Below are 20,583 nucleotides of genomic sequence, written 5' to 3' on the forward strand. Positions count from 1 at the left end.
GCCGCGCCGTGACATAGACAACGGCACGTGACAGTACCAGACGGCATTGCAAAAGGTTGATACCGCCTCCATTTCGAATGCTCTATTATACGTATTATATTTACTATATATACTACACACGTAAATTTTATACGCACGCTTATTAGATAAATAAAAAATATACACAAATTGGTTTTTAAATACACAAATATATTTATTTTTTTTTTTTTCCATATTATATGCTTTACATGCAAAATGTATATAAAATTACACTGAATTACGCTACATAAAAGGTATTAAGTATAAAAGTAAGAACGAAATAAAAATCTCAACACGTAAGAAGATGAATTTTTTTATAAGGCGCATGTTATAGAATATATACTTTTTCTCTCTCTCTCTCTCTCTCTCAAACGCAGTCATTAGAGAAATTTGCACAGCTCTTTGGAATGATGCAAAAGACAACGGTAAAAATGAGAACGCGATGGAAGATGCGTGACCTCTCACTCCTTTATTGTTTCACAATCGACATTTCTCCTTCCAAGCATCGTCATTAAATTAGCGAGTTGCGATTTTAGGTCCTCAGCACAATCTTCGTTTTCGTTCGGGCAAACAGCTTTACACGCTTCAAGTAACTCCCGCTGATTTAAATGTTCTTTCAGTCGGTCTTAAATAATGAGAAGAATTATTGCGTGATTCCAAATATCGAACAATCCTATTGTATATTCATATATTTGCTGGTACTTTTCAAAATACCTGATCCCGATGCGACACACTGCAATACAGACAGAGCATTCAGCACGATGTGCGCGTCGAGACTCTTGGCGGATTTTTCGAGAAACGAGCGCATCTTACTCCCAAAATCGTTATTAATCAGCGCGACTTCAGATTCCGCCAGACAAACTTTCGTTATTATCTTTAGACTTACGAGCGCTTCGTTTTGCATAAGTGGATGCTGAGCCAGAAGCATATCTACCAAAGGCTTCATCGCGCCGTTTCTTATAACCAACAAGACGATTTGCTTGTCTCTAAAGCCAAAACCTTACGTATATAAAGTTAAAGAATTATTCATAAAGCTCTGAAAACAAACCTGCTATTGTTTATCAGCCAGGCTATTAATCGACTCGCTTCAGCCTCAGTTCTGGGACAGTCAACGTCGCACCACTTAACAAGTTGTTCAATGAATCCTTCTTTTTGTGCCAAAGAGATTGCTGATTCTCCTAAAGCAAAGTAACTGAGATCATTATGTCATTCTTATAGATTTGTATTATATATAATGTTGCTTGATTTTTGAGAGGAGTTCTAAGACACTTACTTTGGCCACCTATGGCTATTCTAAACGTGCCCAACAAATAAGGAATGACAAGTAAATTAGGATTGTCTAACATCGTATAAAGTATTTCGAACAGACCATCGGCGAGTAGTATCGGTTTATTTTCCGCGTGTATGGCAAGACGGTGTAGAATACCGAGCAAGCCGCACTGAAGTTTAACGCTGTCAGACGCATAGTTACATTTCTTGAGAACACGCAACACTTTCTGATGAAGATTCTGCTCGACCATGCGCTTGCAATGTTCGTCGTTACATGCGAAGTTGTTTACAGCTATCACAGCAGTATACTGAACGAGTAGTTCAGCGTTTTCCAGCCATTCCACTAATTTGTGGTAGACAATGCCTTTGTCGTCGTCGTAAAGTAATTTTATACTGTCATCTAAATAAAAAAATAGCACGTTTGTTAGAGCTGAGTTTTTGAATTTTATGAGTTTTTTCTCGCACTCACCTCTACTGCAGTATTCAAGAATCATATTGCAAGCGAACTGCAAGACGGATCGCTTATCTTCGTCGTTACAGTATGGACCATATTTTTCCACAAATTTGCAAATCAATTCGCACGCTCCTGTTTTGATTAGTGATAATCTTACTTTTTCTGAGAAAAACACAATATAATTATATTACTAGAATTTGCATATTATAATTTAAATGATAATGTTAATAATCTAATTCAATATTGACTTGCCATCTTTTATTACTCGATCATGCATGATCTCTAAGCATATTTCCCAACATTCAAAGGAAGCGTTACTGGCCAGTATATTAAACAACAGTTTTTGTAATTTTTCATCGAAAACAATAAAGTCATTTATAATTTCAATAATGCGTAACGCGTGCATTACTGCTTCATTGCTGGATGCACCTGCTTCCAAGACGTTGGTAACAACCGTAATTATTTTGTGAAGCAATGACTGTAGAGCAAAAAACATATACAAAGATTAAATTATCGCTATATATATCAGGCTTTTAGAAACTTTGTTTATTACCTGGTTTGTGTGAATTTCTTTGTAGAACACTAAAAAATTTAACAATAATCCAGTAGCCACCTCCCGCAAAAAACTAGCACCCTCAGTATCTTTCAACGCAACACTTTTTTCCAGAACGGTTAAGATTATTTCCGCACCACCTTGATCTGCTATCAGCTTGTTACCACTTACTACAAAAAAGTATACAAGTGATATTTTCCATAGTAATGCAGCATTTATTCTTGTAAATATTTACTACATAGACAAAGATGTTATCTGTATAAATATATGTAAGAAAAACCTTAATAACTTATTTTATAGAAAAATGGAGAATAAATTTAGATATAACAACCATTCTCGTAGCAAATGTTTCCTAAAGCTCTGCAAGCTTGTGCAAGTACGTCTACATTTTCTTCTTTCAAAAGATTTGTCAACGCTCGTACCACTTCCTTACTAGTACACTTCTCTCTTCCTCTGTCAGTCTTTGAGATCTCAGCTATGACATTTGCTGTCTTCGATACAATCCTTTTAGACTTGTGTGCAAGCAACAGGATCAGAAAGACTTCCTCTAAATTGGTGTTAGCTAAAATCATATGTTACCACTGAACACAACTGTTGGAAATTGTGTGTACTGTAAAATTAAATTTGTAATGACTCAATTTTTTTTTTTTACAACAACCTGTTTATTGTTTTTCTACTATACCTTCTATAGATTTGTTACAGTTTGCTATGTTTTGCAAATTTATTATACAGTCCCGCAGCTTAGAAGTGTGATCAGAACATACATCTTGTAACTTCTCGTTTCCCATTGTACATCTTAGATTGTCCAAGAGTTTCTCGAGATCACTCTCCGATTTGTCTGTGTCGCAAATTGTGCACGAATTCTCTACAGCAATATCTATAGTGTGTTAGAAACAAACGAAAGTAAAATATATTGCAGAAAATGAGACTAAATAGAAGTGTGACAGAAAACGATCGAGTACCTGCCATGCTTTCTCACGTGTCACTCTTTGTTTACAACTCTTTTCTTTAAACCCAATAAAACAATATCAAGAAAAATCTTGTACGTGATTTTTTTGATCAGTTTTGGTGTGTAGAGAGTTGTGTGGACGATGTACGGGTCGGCAAGTTTGTTTTCCAGATTCAAGATAATGTATGATTGTCCTTTTCCATCTGCACTAGAGTAGCGCTGCGCCGAAATCAACTGGAGCTGGAACCAGAACAAGCTGACTCGCGAGGACGAGGACTGCTTTTGCTCACTTTTGTTTGTGTCCTGATCAAAAGTCTATTGCAGTCTAGTGCGCAGCCTAGATGAAAGAAAAACGAACAAATTGCGGCCGGGAGATTTAAAAATGGCGGATACCGTCGGCTACTTCTGGTTCGAGTAATTTGCACGGCGATGGCAGATGATGGCAGAGTCAAAGGATATCGCAGAATTATCCACGGCAAAATCTACAAAACGAGAGGAGAGAATTTATGGTAATATTGAACTCCAGAATCACATTGTGATGTATATAGTAGTATATATTTGTACGCATATTAACTTGATTTGATTTTTTAGTAGCTCTCCAATAATAACCTGTTCATACACCAGTTCATTGCATTTGCATATTACTAACAATAAAGATAACTTTATTTTTTGCTAAAGTAAGATTTTTTGTAAAAAAGCGCGGTTAACAATTCTGAGATCGAGTTGATTTTGAATAAATAAATATATATTTATACATAATGTGTCTAATCCACTTTTATACTTTTGTGTTCTCATTATTGACAATATTAATCTTTTTCACAATTATTAATGTTTCTTAGCTGCAGTATTTCTGAGTACTGTCGCGGGTATTTCTGCTCTCTCTGGCTTTGCTAGAGCAGTGACAATAGCCAGAAGACAAGATCCAAAGTATTTCGGGGAGGGAATATCTGGCATTAAACTCCATGAAACTGGAACTTCGTTGGCGATACGTGCCCTTGGTTGGGGTTCTTTATGCGCTGTTACGGGATGCGGTGTAATTTTCTATGGAATTTGGAGGCTTACTGGTGCCACTAATATGACAGAGTTCAGATTCAAGATGGGTTCTCTGTTGCCAAAGATACCCAAGAACGATCCGCCTCAAAGTAGAACAGAGTTCGAAGGCCTAACAGATCTGCTGACATATATTTCTGAAGATTGGGGACGAAACACAGGTAATTTGTCTTCCTTAATAATATTAGATAAATCCTCTAGACACACTTATTTATAAATCTTTTAAAATTTATATATTTTATTACAAAATGTTAAAAATAGAGTAATCTACTTAAGTTTACTAAATATATACATGATTTTTTAAGTATTTCAAAAGATAAAGTTGTTTATTAAAATATTTAATTAAAAATTAGTTATAATGTTAGCTAACACTTGATCAAAGAGATTTATATCTAAATTATATTAAGTTATTTCACATATTTATATGTATATTTTATTTGTATATATAAAATAAAATTTATACAATTTATTTGAAAATTTTTTTCTTTTTTTTACGCGCAAAAGTTGTGCGTAAAAAACTTTTGGTCTGTTCTACAAAGTTTAAAGATAAACATATTGACGTTATCTTTTGAGATACATAGTAAATCATGATTTAGAAATAAGTAAAATAAGTGATGATTCATTCTTACAGAAATAAAGAAGATGTGAATACGTATGCAATATTATTTGTCGCGTTTATATTATCTTATGCTAATAGATTTATCAATTATTATACGACCTTTGATGTTATTTGAGTCATGTGATCAGTCATACGAGCTGTCGTAGAACATGTGATGTATAATTTGCATACAGTAACGTTGTGCACTTTTTACTTGTATATGCTTCCTGTAAAAAAAAAGCTAGATATTTAAAGCATTGAATGTGACACAACATTTACACATGTTTCTTACAAGAAAATATTCATGTGTGGAAAGACTGTTATATATTTGTATATTGTAAATATATAGTTTATCTACATATGTATAAGAAAATTTATTTGAATACTTTTTCTGTTCCTTCCCTACGCACAAAAGTTTTTTTTTCTAGAACAAAGTTTAACAACAAAAATTTAATCGAACGGCATAATAAAATCGAGATTAATTTATAATGTTGTAATTTTCGATAAAAAAAATTTCGGAGTATATTCAACCAAGTGCAATCAGCGAGACTTGACAGAGTCTCGACCTTTGAGACAAACGAATTTTTGTTTGAAAAAAAAGTTAATCTCACTCGTTATCTAGGTGAGATTGAACACGTCAGAAAAACATACATATGTGTATATGATTTCATATATCATACATACATGATCCTAGAATATAAAAAAATGATTACAAAGTTATTTAAGATTATAAATTGATAGTAAATACATATGTAAGCGCTGTGTAGAAAATTGCAGAATCATATTTTGAATATTTATGAACGGAAAATTTCAGTAACATGATGATATTCTGAATAAAACGAGTAAACATAATGACACAAAAAAACAATCTACCTTTTACATTGTCACATATTCTAAAAATGTGTTGCACATAATAATTATGTAAATAATTAGGTATCAGTTACAAGCTCCATACTTTCATTTATCAACAAACATCGAATACGTTTCTCAGCACATTCTTTTACGTATTATTTAGGTCGCTTTTACTTTGAATGCTTACATCAAATTAACGGTAAAGAAATTTAGAGATTCAAAATAAATCTAAAAATGTTTGATGTATAAAAATAAATGTTTAGATTGTAGATTAAAATGTTATATAACTAGTAAAAAACAAATTTTTAAACAATTGTTTAAATTCTTTTCATTTCGTTCTTTTTATTGTCTATGAACTGAAACGCGATAAAAATACTGCAAATTGTTGCACATATTTATATTTGCGTATGATATAATTAATTATAAGTGATGTGAAGATACGTTTAAGTATGGGAGAAAAAAAGAAGAAAGGATATTGTAGGATAAGAAAAACACATATATTCGAATTTATTGTTTTGCGTTTTGTATGTGGAGATTGTATGGAGGATTCGAGACAACAAGAATTATCGAAGACACGTTTTTGTTCTTATAAATTATTATTAAATAAAATGTCATCAATGAATTGCAAAAAGATATCGATAGTAACAAAATCATAATAATAATTGTGCAACAGCCGGTCAGACCTACTGTATAAGTAGGTAAAACGTCACGGACGGACGTTTCTATGTATATATGCGCAAAAACAGTAGCTCCTCGTTAATTACACTTACAAAAAATGAAAAGAAGAATCGCTGTATTTTTTTCTCGAGCGAGCCTCCTTTTCAGGACGTTTTCCGCGCGCAAGCGGACGCAAAATTGGCTATGAACTCCCGGTTTAGATCCTATAACCCTCTACTATCTAATTCTGAAAAATCCCTATACATATTCTAAAATCGACAGCCCGTTTTTTTCTTTTTTGTTAGATTTAAAGATATTCCATAAACCATGATCCTAGATTTTGTAAAGTAGTTAACTTTTTAAGTTAGTTGTCAATAGATTACAAATTTATTGTTTCATTTCAGCCCTATAAGTATATAGAATGTAAGAGAGAAAGAGGGGACAAAGAAAAAAACAAGAGAGAGAGAAAGAGAGAGAGAATCTTGAGACATACATATCTTTAAGTATGTTTTAGGATCTACGAAACTCTATTTTCCAGAGGATTTGCAATTCTTAATTTCTCTGTGAATTCAATATATATTTAAGACTTTTGAGAAATATTATACGCTCAAGATACTTCTAAGTTATGTACGGCTTCTAGAACTTAGAATTTTAAAAGTACGAGTTTTAGGATTTATAGAAAAAAATATACTAACTATATATATATAAATAATTTTCTATAAATAAAGAATGAGACATTATATATATATATATATATATATATATATATATATATATATATCATTCTTATATGCATTTAAGCTCTCTACAATTTAATTTTAATAACTTTATAAGTAATTTAAGTAATAACTGTATTTAATGATTGAAAATCAAAGATCTCAAGTTTTCCATATATTGCTTTTTTTTATATTACAGTTTATGTGCTTTCAAGAAAAGAAATTTAAAACAAGTTGTTTCACAAGCGTATCAATACGATTACAATGACGAGAACTTGATTGTTCATTATCTGTGCAAAATTCAACACGTCGACGTGTGAAATTCAAAGTTCAAGATAATATTAAAATAACAATAATAATTTCAATATTTTGAGAGCTCTTTAAAGACTTTCTACAGCGTGCAGTGACGCATTTTTATTACTTTACACACTTTAAGACTTAATGATATTTTTGTGAAGATTTTCTTACTGCGTGTATGTGTATATGCCTATTAAAAAAAAAGTGTTTCTCAAAAAGTTGTGTTTAAACCTCATATGAGGTCTCTATCACCGGAAAATATTTTATATGATGATAGAAATAGTCTAAGACAAAAATCTTACAAAAAGTTTTAACGATAGAAGCTTCAAAAGTACAAGCGAAAAGCTTATCAAACTTTTCAGTCATTACTTACAATTCCTATATACTTACAAAATCAGTAAAACATTTTCCGGTAAATTCGCTATACTGTTAATATAGTAATAGTTTAGAGAAAGCAACATTGTAAATCTTCTTGGTAAAAAAATATCGCACCATGCTTCGAAAACTATTGGTATATAAATTACGAATCTTATCTATTTATTAGCCACACTGAACGTATGAAATCCTAGAAGCCGTCGGAATCCTCTATCTATTTTTTAGCGTTAATAGATCCTGATGTTATACAGCTACGTCGACCAGCGGCGTGAGAAACGACAAGAAAAAAATAAAGAGCAGAAAACGTAAAAGGGAGGTAAAAGGGAGGAAGGATAAACGCCCAGGCGCTTTGGTGTGTTGCCGTTACTTAATTGGCTTTGAGCTTTTCGTTATAACCGATGTGATCGGGTGCGCTATTAGCAAAGTGCTTTTTGTCAGACTTCTTGCCAGCTAGGTATGTCTTGTGGAAGAACCGCGCGAACAGAACAAAATAGCTGAAGTACATCGCAAAGCTGCAATGAATATTCATGCGGGTAATGTGGCAGTCCACTTGGCCGCTCTCCAGATACTGGTACGCAGATATGTTGATGAAGCAGCCGATCACCATCTGCAGGAGCTGCAACGCGGTGATCACCATAGAAATCGCCTTCGGCGGTCTGTACCGCATCGCTTTCAGCGCGTAGTAGGTATACATGATCGAGTGCACGCAGTAGTTCATTACGACGTACCATCGCGCGGACGCGGTGTATTCCGAATACGAGAACCAGGAGTACAGTAGCACGGTAATGTGGTGGTACCAGTGCAGGAAGATCAGCGGCTGCTTACGTAGCACGATGAAAATCGTGTCGCCGAGCTCGGGCAGCTTCGACAGCACGAACATCCACGTCCAGAAACCCGACACGACATCTTGTTCGATAAAGCTGCAAATCACGAATATTTTGTTATTTGCAGCGAGTAATACTGTTTGGAAAACGATCTCGGTTATGCGAGATATTGTGCAAGAAAATGATACGCATGAAAAAATTAAAAGAAAGCAAATATGTACGTCGTCAGCATATATATGTGTTAAAATGATTAATATTTTAATGTTAGACATTCGATTTTGACGCAAACAAAACTGCAAAACGTTTACGTTTTATACGTTTGCAAACTTATATTTAAGCACAAAATAATAGAACAAACGTAAAAGTATGTAGGCAAATGTATGCAAACACATGCAAAAATATGCTCTATTTGAATTTTATCTAAGTCTAACGTTCAACATTAAAATATATACAAAATTAATTGACAACGCTCATAAAAATACCGACCTTGGTATACAAATGCTGTGGTGCAGTCCGTGATGTCTAAGAACGTGGATCAATTCCGGCGCGGTTCTTGTGAAGCCGATGATAGAAAAGGTAGCCAATAGCGTATTCCAAAGACACAATATTCCCCTGAGTTGAAATCTGGGCCGACTGGCCATGTAATGCTGCCCGCCAAATATTAGAATCATGTACAGTCCGCAGTAGTAAAAACCGTTTGTCCAATTCTTTACCATCCATTGCTTGGTCTCCTGATGTTTGAACGTTTCCTCGAAATTAAAGATGTACGAGTAATTCGGGAGGGTCACCTCCATATAGTCCACCTTGTTCATCTTTGCCGCGTCTTGAAATCAACGTTTCGCGGACAGATCTGCAAGAAACACGTGAAAATACGTGTGTAAATTTAACAATTTTGAACAAGATGACTGCAGTATTTGAAACAAATTGTTTCAATAAAAAAGTTAGCTTTTGACAGTAAACATATCTATTTTGTATACGTTGATATTAAAACAAAATCTTCACAATATATCCACTATTTATTTACTCTTTTTATCCAAAATGATGTAAATTAATCTAGAAAAATACTTTTACATACATATATACATATATATATATACATACATATATAAAAGTTTTTATTCTTGTAGTCATTGTACTTTCTCCGAGAATTTAAAATATATTAAATAAATATAATTAGAAATTTATTTTTTTTAGATATATATATAATATTCAACACATTAAAATTAAAATTCAATATATTAAAATCGCTTAGATCCGATCTTATGTTTAAGACTGTCTTAACACACGTTAAAATGCGTAAGAGCCGTTTTGTTAACTAGAAGAGAAATCCGAGGATGAACTAGAGATAATCTCAAATAGACAAAAATACAAAATTCGATTGTGAATACATCGGTTCAAAAGTGATTAAAAATCTGCTTCGGTTGAGAATGTTGCAAAATGTTTTTTTCGAATAACTAAATTCGAATATTGCGTCTTTCGATATTGGTGTTCAAATTTCATTAGTCTTGTTGTTTGGTGTGTTACGCGTGTCTGATGACATCACATTACATGTTAAATATTCCTTCGTCAAAGAGCATGAATTTCCCACATTCAGTCAAAAATTTCGCAACAACGCGCGTCTCTAGCAAATATTAGTTTTTTTCCCACGCTTATGTCTTCAAAACTACTAAAGATTTTTTTCAATTTTTGTTTTTTTTTGGGGGGGGGGTTTTTTATCGACGCAGAATCGTTCAAACTTTTGATTAAAAAAAAAAACAAAATTGAAAAAATTGATTTTGCAAAGATATGCGATATGTTAAAGTCATTTGTGACAATTGTCCACAAAAACATATATATACAATCGGAGAAAAACAGTGTAGAGAGAGAGAGTGTGTACAATTGCGCGTAAAGATAATCCATATACATACACACACACACACACATGAGTTGCAAGCGCGCCAATCCGAATTCGATGTTTGATCTCACGCGATGTCGATCGATCGATATATGTATAAGAGGTTTCGTCACGTCTTGTTTGTTATTGTTTTCTTTATAAATATAAAAATCTTTTTCTATAATTATCTTTTCACATTGAAAATTTCTTTGTAAAAAAAAATATAATATTTTTTTCATTTTATGCGAAAGAATGTACCAAAGTACAGTCACAACTCGCAACTATTAAAAGCGTAAAAAGCAAATAAATAAACACATAAAATATGTAGCTAATAATGTTTTAGAGTGCGCTTATCACAGCTATTTATATTTCAATTACATAAAAGAAACTATATGTATAAAATTTATACGTGAACTATTTTTTATTAAAATAATTTTAAATAAAAAGATAGGAAAAAAGCAATAACAAGCTACCACCTGATGTTCGGGTAAGATTTTTTTTAATTCGAAGATTTTAAAAAATGTTAACAAACGTCTCGATCCATTATGGGATTTTCCTCAGTGTTTTAATTAAAAAAATCATGATCTAAAAATCATGATTCGAGATCATGAAGAATATGGATAAGAAAAGACGATACGTTTGTTAACATTTTTTTTTAAATCTTCGAATTAAAAAAACATTTTACCCGAACATCAGGTGGTAGCTTGTTATTGCCTTTTTCTTATCTTTTTATTTAAACATTCAACGAGCATTAAACATATACTTAAAATAATTTTGTTTTGATAAAATAACCTAAATAAATTAAAAATATATATCAAATATATATCAATTACGTAAATAATCATTGAATATTCTTTATAATTGCAGATGTACAAACAATTCAAATACAACAATTCTTAGCAGAAGCGCAAAAGGAAGTTTGAAAGAAAAATACTTTGCATAAATAGATAAAAAAAAAAAAAAGAAAAACAAATCTTGCATAAATAGATAAAAATTTAGACAAACGATATCAGCAAAATTTACTTTCTCGTATGCAGTGTTTGTTCAACAAATAGATTTCAATAAAGCGCAGAGTTTCGCAAAGTGATCAGCATACATTTTATAGCTCGACACGTTAGATGACGAGCTTCCTGTATGATTTTAGATTAACTTGAGTGCGCGACAAAAGTAATTTCTCACATACACGTGAGAATAGCCATATATATATTACATGTAAAAAAACTTGTATACATACCCGTAAACACTCGGGCTGATGTTTTTCCTCCAGATCGACGATTCTCAAGATCGTCGAGCAAACAGAGTTGAACGCGTTATCGGCGAGTTTCTTGCTTTGATCTGGCAGAGAACTCGACGTCGGAAAGAACCTCCGGATACTTTAGTAACAAATATAATATAGATATTCGAACACGCGTGTGAAACGTCAACGATCGTTTCTTTGGGTAGAACCGGCGTATTTGATATGGGCAAGGCCACTTGCTATTGGAGCGCAAGCTACCGGCGCTTTCCTTCCTGACACACGAGTGCAATCGATATATAAACAAATGCGAAGAAGAGAGATAGAGAGTCGCGTGCTTCTCCACGATCACTCGATTTCCTTTGGTTTTTTCTTTCGTTGTGGAAAAAAAAACGAATTTGCCGTGCGATCACGTGCGGCAAATTAATCTTACTTCTGCTTGTCGCAAGCGAGCGATCGTTTCTCTCTCTCTCTTTCTTTCCGTGTGCACGTCGTCGTCGTTGTCGTCGTCGTCGTCGTCGTCGTCGTTGTTACTCTCCTCCTCCTCGGCGTTCCAGTCAACTGCTCATTCTCTGGAATAACCAGAAAACGATCTGCACGAGACTGCCGCTCGTCACTCCTACTACCTCCCACCCCTACCAGTGGAAGTAAAGTAAGAGAATAGCAAATTGCCACAGTCATAGAATGTGCTAGCTTTTGTGAAAGTACACCTCATAGGTTTTCAAAGAAACCGAAATGTGTCGCATCTCTCCTGTTGATGTCGTAATAGCAACCAATAAGATCGTCGCCCCGAACTTCCAAAGATTATGCGATCTGTGACTTCTATGTGGATAGAGCTTAACGTGCGAATAGAAAAGACGCGACAGCCAATCAGTTTATTTACAACACATTTTACAATGAAAACGGAGTTTATTCTGTGACAAGCAGAAACAGGTACTACTCTTACGGTAATTTAATAGCGTAGGTAGCTACTAGCTAGTTGTAGCCAGTCCAGCACACAGTAGCAGGTTTCTCTCAGGGGCAGGATGGTTTTATTTCAACAAGCTTTTCTCTTTCTTATTTATTCGTTAGCGAGCTCTGTTGCCCAAGATATTTTGGGATGCGGCGGTTACATCAAGAGTCATGCTGATATTGACTTTACAAAAGTGAAAATAAAACTGTGAGTACATTTGAGTTCTCTCTTTTTGAGGTTACCGCAAGTATCTTCAAACGTTTGATGTGCGCTAATTGAATTGTCTAATTATCAAATAAACTTGACAGATTCACAAAAACTGGTAGTGTAAAAGATCAGACAGAATGTGCACCAAATGGCTATTATTTTCTTCCCTTGTATGATAGAGGAGAATATATTTTGAGAGTAAGTTTAAAAGATTTGCTGTTCTATATAATATTTTTGCATTATTAAACTTATTCATTCCATAGCATATTAGAATGACACAAGAGTTCTCATAAAAACATTATCAATATAAATATTTTTTACCAATTTTATATTTTGATATTAGTACAATTAAAAGTATTATATAACTTATTAATACTAAAATTTAATTTTCAAGTTTTTAATTTTTTTAAGAAAGAAAGAAAGATGCAGCTAAATTATCCATGTTTTTTTTCTATTTAAATATTAGTTAAACTTTAAGAAATACTAAAGATAATTTTGTTATGTTTTTATATAGGTAGATCCTCCCAGAGGCTGGAGTTTTGAACCAAAAGAAGTAATTTTAGATGGTTATGTAGATGATTGTAGCGAAGGAAGAGATATTAATTTCATCTTCAAAGGATTTGGTATTACAGGGAAGGTAAATACAATACTTTTTTTTATTATAAACATATAAAAGTATTTGTATAAAATTATTATCTTATAAATTATTCTATATTTAGGTGATTAGCTTGGGAAGTGATTCTGGTCCAGAAGGAGTCACTGTTACTTTGTATACAAAGAGCAGTGAACATCCCTTTACATCAACAGTGACAACAATAGGTGGTGTTTTTTCCTTTACCCCTATTCAACCTGGAAAATACATTCTTGTTGCATCCCATCCCATGTGCGTGAATAACAATTGACAAAATTTTATTGTAACTTGTTTCAAAATGCGCGATATCTATAAAATAACATTTATTTTTTAGATGGATAATAAAGAAAAACAAAGTTGAAGTTGAAGTACAAGAAGGAAATATGGAACTACCTGATGGCAGTCTTGTGGTATCTGGCTACGATGTCAGTGGTAGAGTTACCAGTGAAAACGAGCCAGTGGCTCATGTATCTTTTATACTTTTTGGTGTAAGATTTATTCTGTCTTTTTATCCGCATTATCTTAATAGTTGTCGAATTTAAAATCTGATATGTCTAAAATTAAATTTTTGAGACTTGTTTTATCACAAGCAGTTTTATGAACTGTTTTTTTTTTTTGTTCTTTGTTTTTACAGAATGGCGCTGCGGAAAAATGCGAGACCATACCTGTGACTAAGAATTTCGAGTCAAATTTTGAATTCGCTAAGGAACCGCTTTGTCACATGACTTCTGACCAAACGGGTAAATTTGTATTTCCCAGTCTGTCACCTGGAAATTATAAGCTCGTACCTTATTACGCCGACGCTCAAACCAAGTTCGACGTTCAACCACCCGAGTTGTCCTTCCAAGTTAGCCACAACAGTGTAATTCTTGCACAAGACTTCAAGGTGACAGGCTTCACGGTCAGCGGCCTCGTTCTTGGCTCCACGAACGGTAATCCTTTGCCGGGAGCAAAGATATTTCTGTCGCAGAAAGAAGTCGCGGTCACGGATAAAGATGGAAAATATATGTTGGAGAAGATGAAAGCGGGCCAGTATACACTTAAAGCGGAGTTTGGTGCGCGAAATTTCATGGAATTTCTTTTATGATTGTTGAAGAACTAAAAAAAAAGGTGGCAGAAAAATTATATCAACAAATTGTCTTTTTCAGAAAACGTACAATTTAGCGAAAAGACAGTTAAAATATCTCCCAGTTCGCCTGAACTTCCGGTGCTAATACCGTCGGCGTATAGAGTCTCGGGTAAAGTAACCCTGTCGGCGAAGGATACGCTACATTTTCGCAAAATATCCATTCAGAATACAGCCGCTACGTTCTACAAGGAATTTGATACTAATGAGAAAACAGGAGAATACTCCGTATACCTCGCGCCAGATAAATATCAGTTGAGCGTAATCGTGAGCACAGAAGAGAAAACCAAGGGCTTGCAGTGAGTAATAGAATTGTGATATATAATTGTAAAAAAAATAATAAATTTTCATAAAGATTTTCATCTTCAGATTTTATCCGCTGCAACAAACGATTGACGTGACGTCTCAACCGATTACCGATGTGAATTTCTTACAGTTAAAAGCTACATTAGTAGGCACAGTGCATTGTTTGCCGAAAACAGATTGTAGTCAGGCTTCTGTCACCTTGAAAATACTCGATGGCATTACTATAAAAGCAGTACAAGTTAAGGGTGAGCCGAGTGAAATTTCAGTCAGCATTAAATAAAATAATTAATTTGTGCAATAGTTTGAGCACTGCAATAACAAATATGACTTTATCATAACATATTTGCAAAACTAAACCTCCTAAATTTAAATACATTTTAATACATAATGTAAGAATTTGTTAGTTCGTATTTGTTATTGCAGTAATGCTTAACAATTTGTTACGATACTACTGTCCTTGTCTCTGTGAAGTTGTTTTTCGTTACGCAGTCGGTCAGTATCAGTTCACGGACGTTTTGCCGGGCCACTACGAGGTCTTGATTGATAACGACGTATTTTGTTGGGAAAATCCAAGTTACAGGATCTCGATAACGTCGGAACGCGCTGAAGTGCCGCCGTTCAAGCAAACTGGTTTCTCCATCACGTTTATATCTTCGCATGACACAGCTGTCGAGTATTCCGAGCCCAATAACACGAAACTGGTTACCATATCTTTGAACAAAGGTAGCACGAGACACTGTGTACATAAACCTGGCGTGTATACTTTTGTTCCGAAAAGTTGTCACGTGTATCCCAAGTCGTCTTACAGCTGGGATACAAACACGCTCGCTCCGATTCTGTTGCATTCCACCGAACACACCCACAAAGGCAATATCGTGAGCTCAAGCGCGCAAAATGACATCAAAGTGAAAATTGAAGATTCGAGCGGCAGTGTCACGTAAGTAGTTTAAATTTGGAATATTATATTTTTATTATTAATATAATCAACTATTGTGTTTGTTGCTCACAGGACTGTCCCATTAAAACATCTAAAGAAGGACAACGGATACGTTTATGAATTCGAGTTCAAGGCAAAAACCGATAACGTGTATACTATTACTCCTTTATCCAACGTTTTGTTATTCACTCCATCTTCTCTGAAGGTCTTTGGCGTGAATGACTGCCACAATGAGATCGCAACTTTTGTTGGAAATTTAGGAAAGGTACACAATTGTAATTTGTTTTTATATCAAGTGTAATTCGTGATTCAAACAAAAGTGTTTTTCAGATTATATCTGGACAAATTTCTCCACCTCTCAAAGACGTGACTGTGTACATATTTGGGAAAGATAAGGAAGTTCCAATTCACACGGTAATTACACAGGAGGATGGCAGCTACAGCGTTGGACCTTTGGATGGGAAAATCGAATATAGGTATATTTGCATCGAAACATGTGTATCAGTTTTTGTTATTATCAATAAATTGGCAATCGTTTGTGTATAGTGTTAAAGCTGAGAAGGATGGTTTTGTGATAACCGGACCTGATGCTAAGGGAACATTTTTGGCGCACAAGTTGGCAGAAATTATCGTGCAAGTTTCTGATCGTGCTGACAATTCTTCATTGCAGGTATTCTCGATTCAACAACTTCTTATCCTCAACCGTTCAAGTATCAGTTAAAAAAGAATATAAATAAAAATTATTTATTTTGTAGGGTGTGCTTCTTTCTTTGTCCGGCAGTCAAGGCTACCGCAAGAACAGTATAACTGGCGACGGTGGAAAATTCATATTCAATTCTTTGTCCCCGGGCGAGTACTATCTTCGACCCATGATGAAGGAGTATCGCTTCGATCCGTCCTCGAAGATGATCAATATCTTTGAGGGAGCAACCGTCCAAGTGAATTTGTTTGGCAACAGAGTCGCGTTCAGTGCTTACGGCACGGTAACATCCTTGAATAGAGAACCGGAAGTTGGTCTGGTGGTCGAGGTACAAGGCCAAGGAAACTGTTCTGACCTTCAAGAGGAAACTACGACCGAGGAGAACGGCAATTTCAGAATTCGCGGTCTCCAGCCGACAGTGAGTTGTGTTTACGTTTACGTACTGTTACTAACTATTACTGTTATATTGATAAATAATGTTTGATGTAATTATTTATATTGCAATTGATCAATTTTACAGTGCAACTATATCTTTCGGTTGAAACCAAACGTGGAGACTAATGCTCATATACAGCGCACGATTCCCAGTTTGCAGCAGTTGCAGCCCGTAGAGGATATTCATGGCCTGAGGCTGGTCGCCTTCCGTCCGATTTCGCGTACGGATGTTTCCGTGCACGTCACGTCCGACCAGCCGGAGTACTACCGTACAATCAAGGTGAAGCTGTGCCGTGAGAACGCGCCCGACACGCCGGTGCACGTCTCGAAGCTGGACGCGCAACAATTCACCAGCAAAACCGTTGGCAGCTACAACGCCGGCTTCCTGGTGCACTTCCCGCCGTTGCAAGCCGATGGCAGGAAATATTTTGTGCAACTCGAGTCGTCGCTATCGCAGACCGCGCACAAGTACCGGACCGTTCCAGTCTACTTCGAGGCAAATTCGTCGTTCAAGTACTTCAAACTGGCGTTCAACGCAGAACCGAAGAGCGATCAGAATGAAATGAATCAGACATCGGTAGTCGCGCTGCCGTTCATTATTTTAGTTGGACTAGCGTTCTCCAATCGCGAAAGATTATGGACCTGGCTGAATGCGCTGCTCGAGAAACGCTCAAAGCCTATACCGAGCTCCAGAACGCCTGTCCAAGCGATTCCTATTGATCCGAGAGCGGACGACATCATCGTTGAGCAGATAATGAACATCAACAAAAGAAAAACAAAAGCACGGAAGACATAAATTATTGTGTTGTTTTTCACACAAATTATTTTCAATGATGATCTCTTAACACAGTGCAAACCAGGATTTATAATTACTATTATTTGCCGACGTATAATGTGTTAAGAAGAAACAATTTGTTGTTGTACGGTGGATTAAAAATTACATAACAAATACCACGTGTAATAATAAACGACTTATTACTATTAGTAAGTGGTATTTCTCAATTTGATTGTGTCTGGAGACAAAATATTTATTTCATTTTGTGGTTTTTCGGTTCAGAATTATAATTATTTACATGTCTACACAGAATTGAACGTTTTACGAAAAAAAGTTAATTTGAGATATTTACTCAAAATCTAATGGAATACATAACAACATTGTATTCTATTAATTTTTGAAAAAAAAACCTTTATGCGATTATGTATAAAAACTTGATCTTATATATTTTAACGCGTGACGTTAAACGAAACTATAATCTGCAATGATTTTCAGGATCGCACGTGTGTTATTTGATACGTAATCACTTAAATGATCAATTCTGCAGCAGATATATGAGTTTGGACATTTTTTATCGTTGAAATTTATGCGCGAAGCTGCACGAACTTTTTTGTTTATATCCGATAATATAAAAAAAAACATGTATGAATGTGTGTAAAACTTGTGTGCTATATTTATAATTTAGATGTTTATATTCAAACTTGTTATTAAAAGTTCCTATTGAAAATATTTTACAGTCTTATATACTTTTCGTATATAATAATGTGCATACCTTTGTCTCTCTCGTTTTATAAATTAGAATTAGAATTAGAAAGATGAAGGTCGAATGATAGACATTTTATTTGATCAGTACATATATGCAATTTACAAATGGCATTTGAGCTCTTTCTGCATACGTGTTATTAGACAGCAAAGAACGCCTGAAAAAATGCATAAACGCATAGATAAATATCTGATATTTTATTTACAAAACTAAAATAGAGAGGTTTTATTACACGGGATTTTACGTACCACAGGATTTGCGTTGTACATACATTTATTGAAACTATAGGCCTTCTCGCACTTGTCTTTTCCCTCTAAGAGTTAAGAATAATTATAGATAAAACATTGATTGAACCAATAAAATGAAGAAAAAGTACGCGCGTGAAAGAAACAAGAAATGATTATTCTGTTTTTGCACAATGTTACATATAAGTCGCATAGTTAATTAAAATTAGTAATACTTTCTCGTATGCAAGCGCGCTTTTTTTTCACAGATATCGTAACTCACCAATATTGCGACACTCGTCAAGCATTTCATTTCCGATATGTCTGAACGCCGCAGGCATCATCTTAGATAACATCTTGTAGTTAATTTTGCCATCCTTCTTCATCTATTCATAGAATTGACAAAATTTCTCAGTAATTTATCTTGTAATTAGAATTACTTATATTACTGTCTTGTAGAAAATTTCTTTTACCACTCCTGCTTTTTCCATTACGCATTTGAAGTAACAAGCTAATTTCTCGTCGTCCGGAAAATCGCCTAATTCTACCGCATCTAGTGTTTCTACGATTAAAATTGTTAACATTTTATTAAATGATCTGAGGTAAATAAAAAATTACATATATGAGAACACAGAAAGAAAAAGATGCCAAATATATTAATAATAAACGCGTGAAGTAATGTTTGAAACTTACAATGCATAAAACAAAAAATATCGCGTTAATTTGATGTTTCTGGAACGTACCAATTGTGGTTCCAGTTTCAGCAGTGCATTTTTTTCGCAAACCTCCAGCTAATTTTCTTAATTCATCATGTACGGTAGTCCAATCTATGTCCTATGAAAATATCTCACGATATATGAAAAGTGCAAATTTAAATACATCAAAGAACTCCCAATATACATTTTTACACTTACCTCACTAGAAACAATAACGAGCTTTATGGCGAAACAGACGCAGAAGAGAATTAAATGGTTTTTTATCATTTTTTTTTGTATTTTATACACTGTTAATATTTTGTATTTTACACACGATTAATTTAATCAAAAATGTTGATTCGCTTATCTATACGATTATTAAATGCGCAGCCGCGCAGAATCATCGGGAATTTATGTGAATTCTGAATAGGAAGAGTGGGAGATAATAGTTAGCTGGCAAAAGGAAAGATATATACTTTGTTAGAAACTAATTGGCAAATTGCACGATCACATAAGTACAAAATTAAACGCGCGCATTTAAAGTACACATTTTATATATAAATATAATACAATGTTTTTTTCTCTTTTTCGAAGAATATTTCTTGAGAATAGTTTTAAACAATTTAATTTTGGAAAAACTGAATTTTTTGTACAATAATATTCAAGCTTTATATTTTTTTTCGCAAGTTCTTTTATTAAAAAATATTTAAGAAGAGAAATACTAACTTTATAGAACAATCGATGTTTTTTTAAATAAGAGTAAAGAATTTGTAACAGTTTTATTTTGTCAAAAGGAAGTGATATTTTGTTGTATGATGCAAGCGAGAAAAGCGTGATAGCAAACATACATTTAACGTGCAACTTAACATGTAATTAACAGTAACACGACGTGATCTCTTCCTGGTTCATACTCGGCAATTTGAGTGATATCGAGTGTTGTGTAACTTTGCATTACTGCGATATACCTACGTACGTTTTATCTTGGCAATTAAATCATTTTATTGTCACAAAAGATTCGCGGCTACATCGATCAAAGAGAGAAAGAGAGAAGATCGTGTTAAATCGTTTACAAAATTTCTCTTTTGTTTTCGAGAACAATTCTAGTGATGATTT

General features: G+C 34.1%; 5 protein-coding genes across 6 annotated transcripts; 2 read left to right on the top strand and 3 right to left on the bottom strand.

Annotated features, from left to right (window-relative positions):
* Positions 1 to 208: 208 nt before the first annotated feature.
* On the bottom strand, positions 209 to 3,347 carry LOC109863604 (rap1 GTPase-GDP dissociation stimulator 1-B). The gene is made up of 10 exons (XM_020443916.1): positions 3,257 to 3,347; positions 2,977 to 3,171; positions 2,626 to 2,856; positions 2,295 to 2,464; positions 1,994 to 2,219; positions 1,757 to 1,903; positions 1,292 to 1,687; positions 1,067 to 1,196; positions 733 to 1,004; positions 209 to 643 (listed from the first exon to the last, which is right to left on the bottom strand). Exons 1-10 carry the CDS (start codon positions 3,261 to 3,263, stop codon positions 480 to 482), a joined length of 1,938 nt encoding a protein of 645 aa, XP_020299505.1. The 5' UTR covers positions 3,264 to 3,347; the 3' UTR covers positions 209 to 479.
* A 319-nt stretch (positions 3,348 to 3,666) lies between these two features.
* On the top strand, positions 3,667 to 5,226 carry LOC109863605 (transmembrane protein 242). Its single transcript, XM_020443917.1, has 3 exons — positions 3,667 to 3,752; positions 4,083 to 4,454; positions 4,925 to 5,226. The coding sequence occupies exons 1-3, from the start codon at positions 3,680 to 3,682 to the stop codon at positions 4,939 to 4,941; spliced, it is 462 nt and encodes a 153-aa protein (XP_020299506.1). The 5' UTR covers positions 3,667 to 3,679; the 3' UTR covers positions 4,942 to 5,226.
* Positions 5,227 to 7,278: 2,052 nt separating this feature from the next.
* LOC109863440 (elongation of very long chain fatty acids protein 6) lies at positions 7,279 to 12,346 on the bottom strand. Its single transcript, XM_020443710.1, has 3 exons — positions 11,720 to 12,346; positions 9,099 to 9,462; positions 7,279 to 8,708 (listed from the first exon to the last, which is right to left on the bottom strand). Exons 2-3 carry the CDS (start codon positions 9,422 to 9,424, stop codon positions 8,156 to 8,158), a joined length of 879 nt encoding a protein of 292 aa, XP_020299299.1. The 5' UTR covers positions 9,425 to 9,462; positions 11,720 to 12,346; the 3' UTR covers positions 7,279 to 8,155.
* A 363-nt stretch (positions 12,347 to 12,709) lies between these two features.
* Positions 12,710 to 18,519, top strand: LOC109863115 (nodal modulator 1). 2 transcript variants are annotated; one of them, XM_020443311.1, is made up of 14 exons: positions 12,710 to 12,878; positions 12,980 to 13,076; positions 13,393 to 13,515; positions 13,598 to 13,761; positions 13,844 to 13,997; positions 14,144 to 14,564; positions 14,658 to 14,934; positions 15,005 to 15,186; positions 15,413 to 15,878; positions 15,951 to 16,143; positions 16,209 to 16,354; positions 16,425 to 16,548; positions 16,634 to 16,996; positions 17,099 to 18,519. In XM_020443311.1, the coding sequence occupies exons 1-14, from the start codon at positions 12,745 to 12,747 to the stop codon at positions 17,807 to 17,809; spliced, it is 3,555 nt and encodes a 1,184-aa protein (XP_020298900.1). In that variant the 5' UTR covers positions 12,710 to 12,744; the 3' UTR covers positions 17,810 to 18,519. The 2 variants fall into 2 exon arrangements, with proteins under 2 accessions (XP_020298900.1, XP_020298904.1); XM_020443315.1 differs by having other exon boundaries at positions 15,431 to 15,878.
* Positions 18,520 to 18,604: 85 nt separating this feature from the next.
* On the bottom strand, positions 18,605 to 19,892 carry LOC109863133 (general odorant-binding protein 99a). The gene is made up of 6 exons (XM_020443329.1): positions 19,690 to 19,892; positions 19,519 to 19,609; positions 19,249 to 19,337; positions 19,059 to 19,161; positions 18,800 to 18,864; positions 18,605 to 18,708 (listed from the first exon to the last, which is right to left on the bottom strand). The coding sequence occupies exons 1-6, from the start codon at positions 19,756 to 19,758 to the stop codon at positions 18,691 to 18,693; spliced, it is 435 nt and encodes a 144-aa protein (XP_020298918.1). The 5' UTR covers positions 19,759 to 19,892; the 3' UTR covers positions 18,605 to 18,690.
* Between the last annotated feature and the right edge of the window lie 691 nt (positions 19,893 to 20,583).

This window comes from Pseudomyrmex gracilis, unplaced genomic scaffold (genome assembly GCF_002006095.1).
Source record: "Pseudomyrmex gracilis isolate BER0280 unplaced genomic scaffold, ASM200609v1 scaffold_11, whole genome shotgun sequence".
NCBI classification, from domain to species: Eukaryota; Metazoa; Arthropoda; class Insecta; order Hymenoptera; family Formicidae; genus Pseudomyrmex; species Pseudomyrmex gracilis.

What these genes read in the sequence shown, in the direction of transcription:
- LOC109863604 (XM_020443916.1), bottom strand. An exon ending in AATAGCCATAGGTGGCCAAA is followed by an intron (nt 1,197 to 1,291) that starts GTAAGTGTCTTA and finishes ACTTTGCTTTAG; the next exon opens with GAGAATCAGCAATCTCTTTG. An exon ending in GTGTGTCGCATCGGGATCAG is followed by an intron (nt 644 to 732) that starts GTATTTTGAAAA and finishes TCATTATTTAAG; the next exon opens with ACCGACTGAAAGAACATTTA.
- LOC109863605 (XM_020443917.1), top strand. Translation starts at nt 3,680, where the DNA reads ATGATGGCAGAGTCAAAGGATATCGCAGAATTATCCACGGCAAAATCT. An exon ending in ACGAGAGGAGAGAATTTATG is followed by an intron (nt 3,753 to 4,082) that starts GTAATATTGAAC and finishes AATGTTTCTTAG; the next exon opens with CTGCAGTATTTCTGAGTACT.
- LOC109863440 (XM_020443710.1), bottom strand. Translation starts at nt 9,424, where the DNA reads ATGAACAAGGTGGACTATATGGAGGTGACCCTCCCGAATTACTCGTAC. An exon ending in CACAGCATTTGTATACCAAG is followed by an intron (nt 8,709 to 9,098) that starts GTCGGTATTTTT and finishes CGTGATTTGCAG; the next exon opens with CTTTATCGAACAAGATGTCG.
- LOC109863115 (XM_020443311.1), top strand. Translation starts at nt 12,745, where the DNA reads ATGGTTTTATTTCAACAAGCTTTTCTCTTTCTTATTTATTCGTTAGCG. An exon ending in CTTGTTGCATCCCATCCCAT is followed by an intron (nt 13,762 to 13,843) that starts GTGCGTGAATAA and finishes TTTATTTTTTAG; the next exon opens with ATGGATAATAAAGAAAAACA. An exon ending in TATCTTTTATACTTTTTGGT is followed by an intron (nt 13,998 to 14,143) that starts GTAAGATTTATT and finishes TTGTTTTTACAG; the next exon opens with AATGGCGCTGCGGAAAAATG.
- LOC109863133 (XM_020443329.1), bottom strand. Translation starts at nt 19,758, where the DNA reads ATGATAAAAAACCATTTAATTCTCTTCTGCGTCTGTTTCGCCATAAAG. An exon ending in TAATGGAAAAAGCAGGAGTG is followed by an intron (nt 19,162 to 19,248) that starts GTAAAAGAAATT and finishes TTCTATGAATAG; the next exon opens with ATGAAGAAGGATGGCAAAAT. An exon ending in TGACGAGTGTCGCAATATTG is followed by an intron (nt 18,865 to 19,058) that starts GTGAGTTACGAT and finishes CTTAACTCTTAG; the next exon opens with AGGGAAAAGACAAGTGCGAG.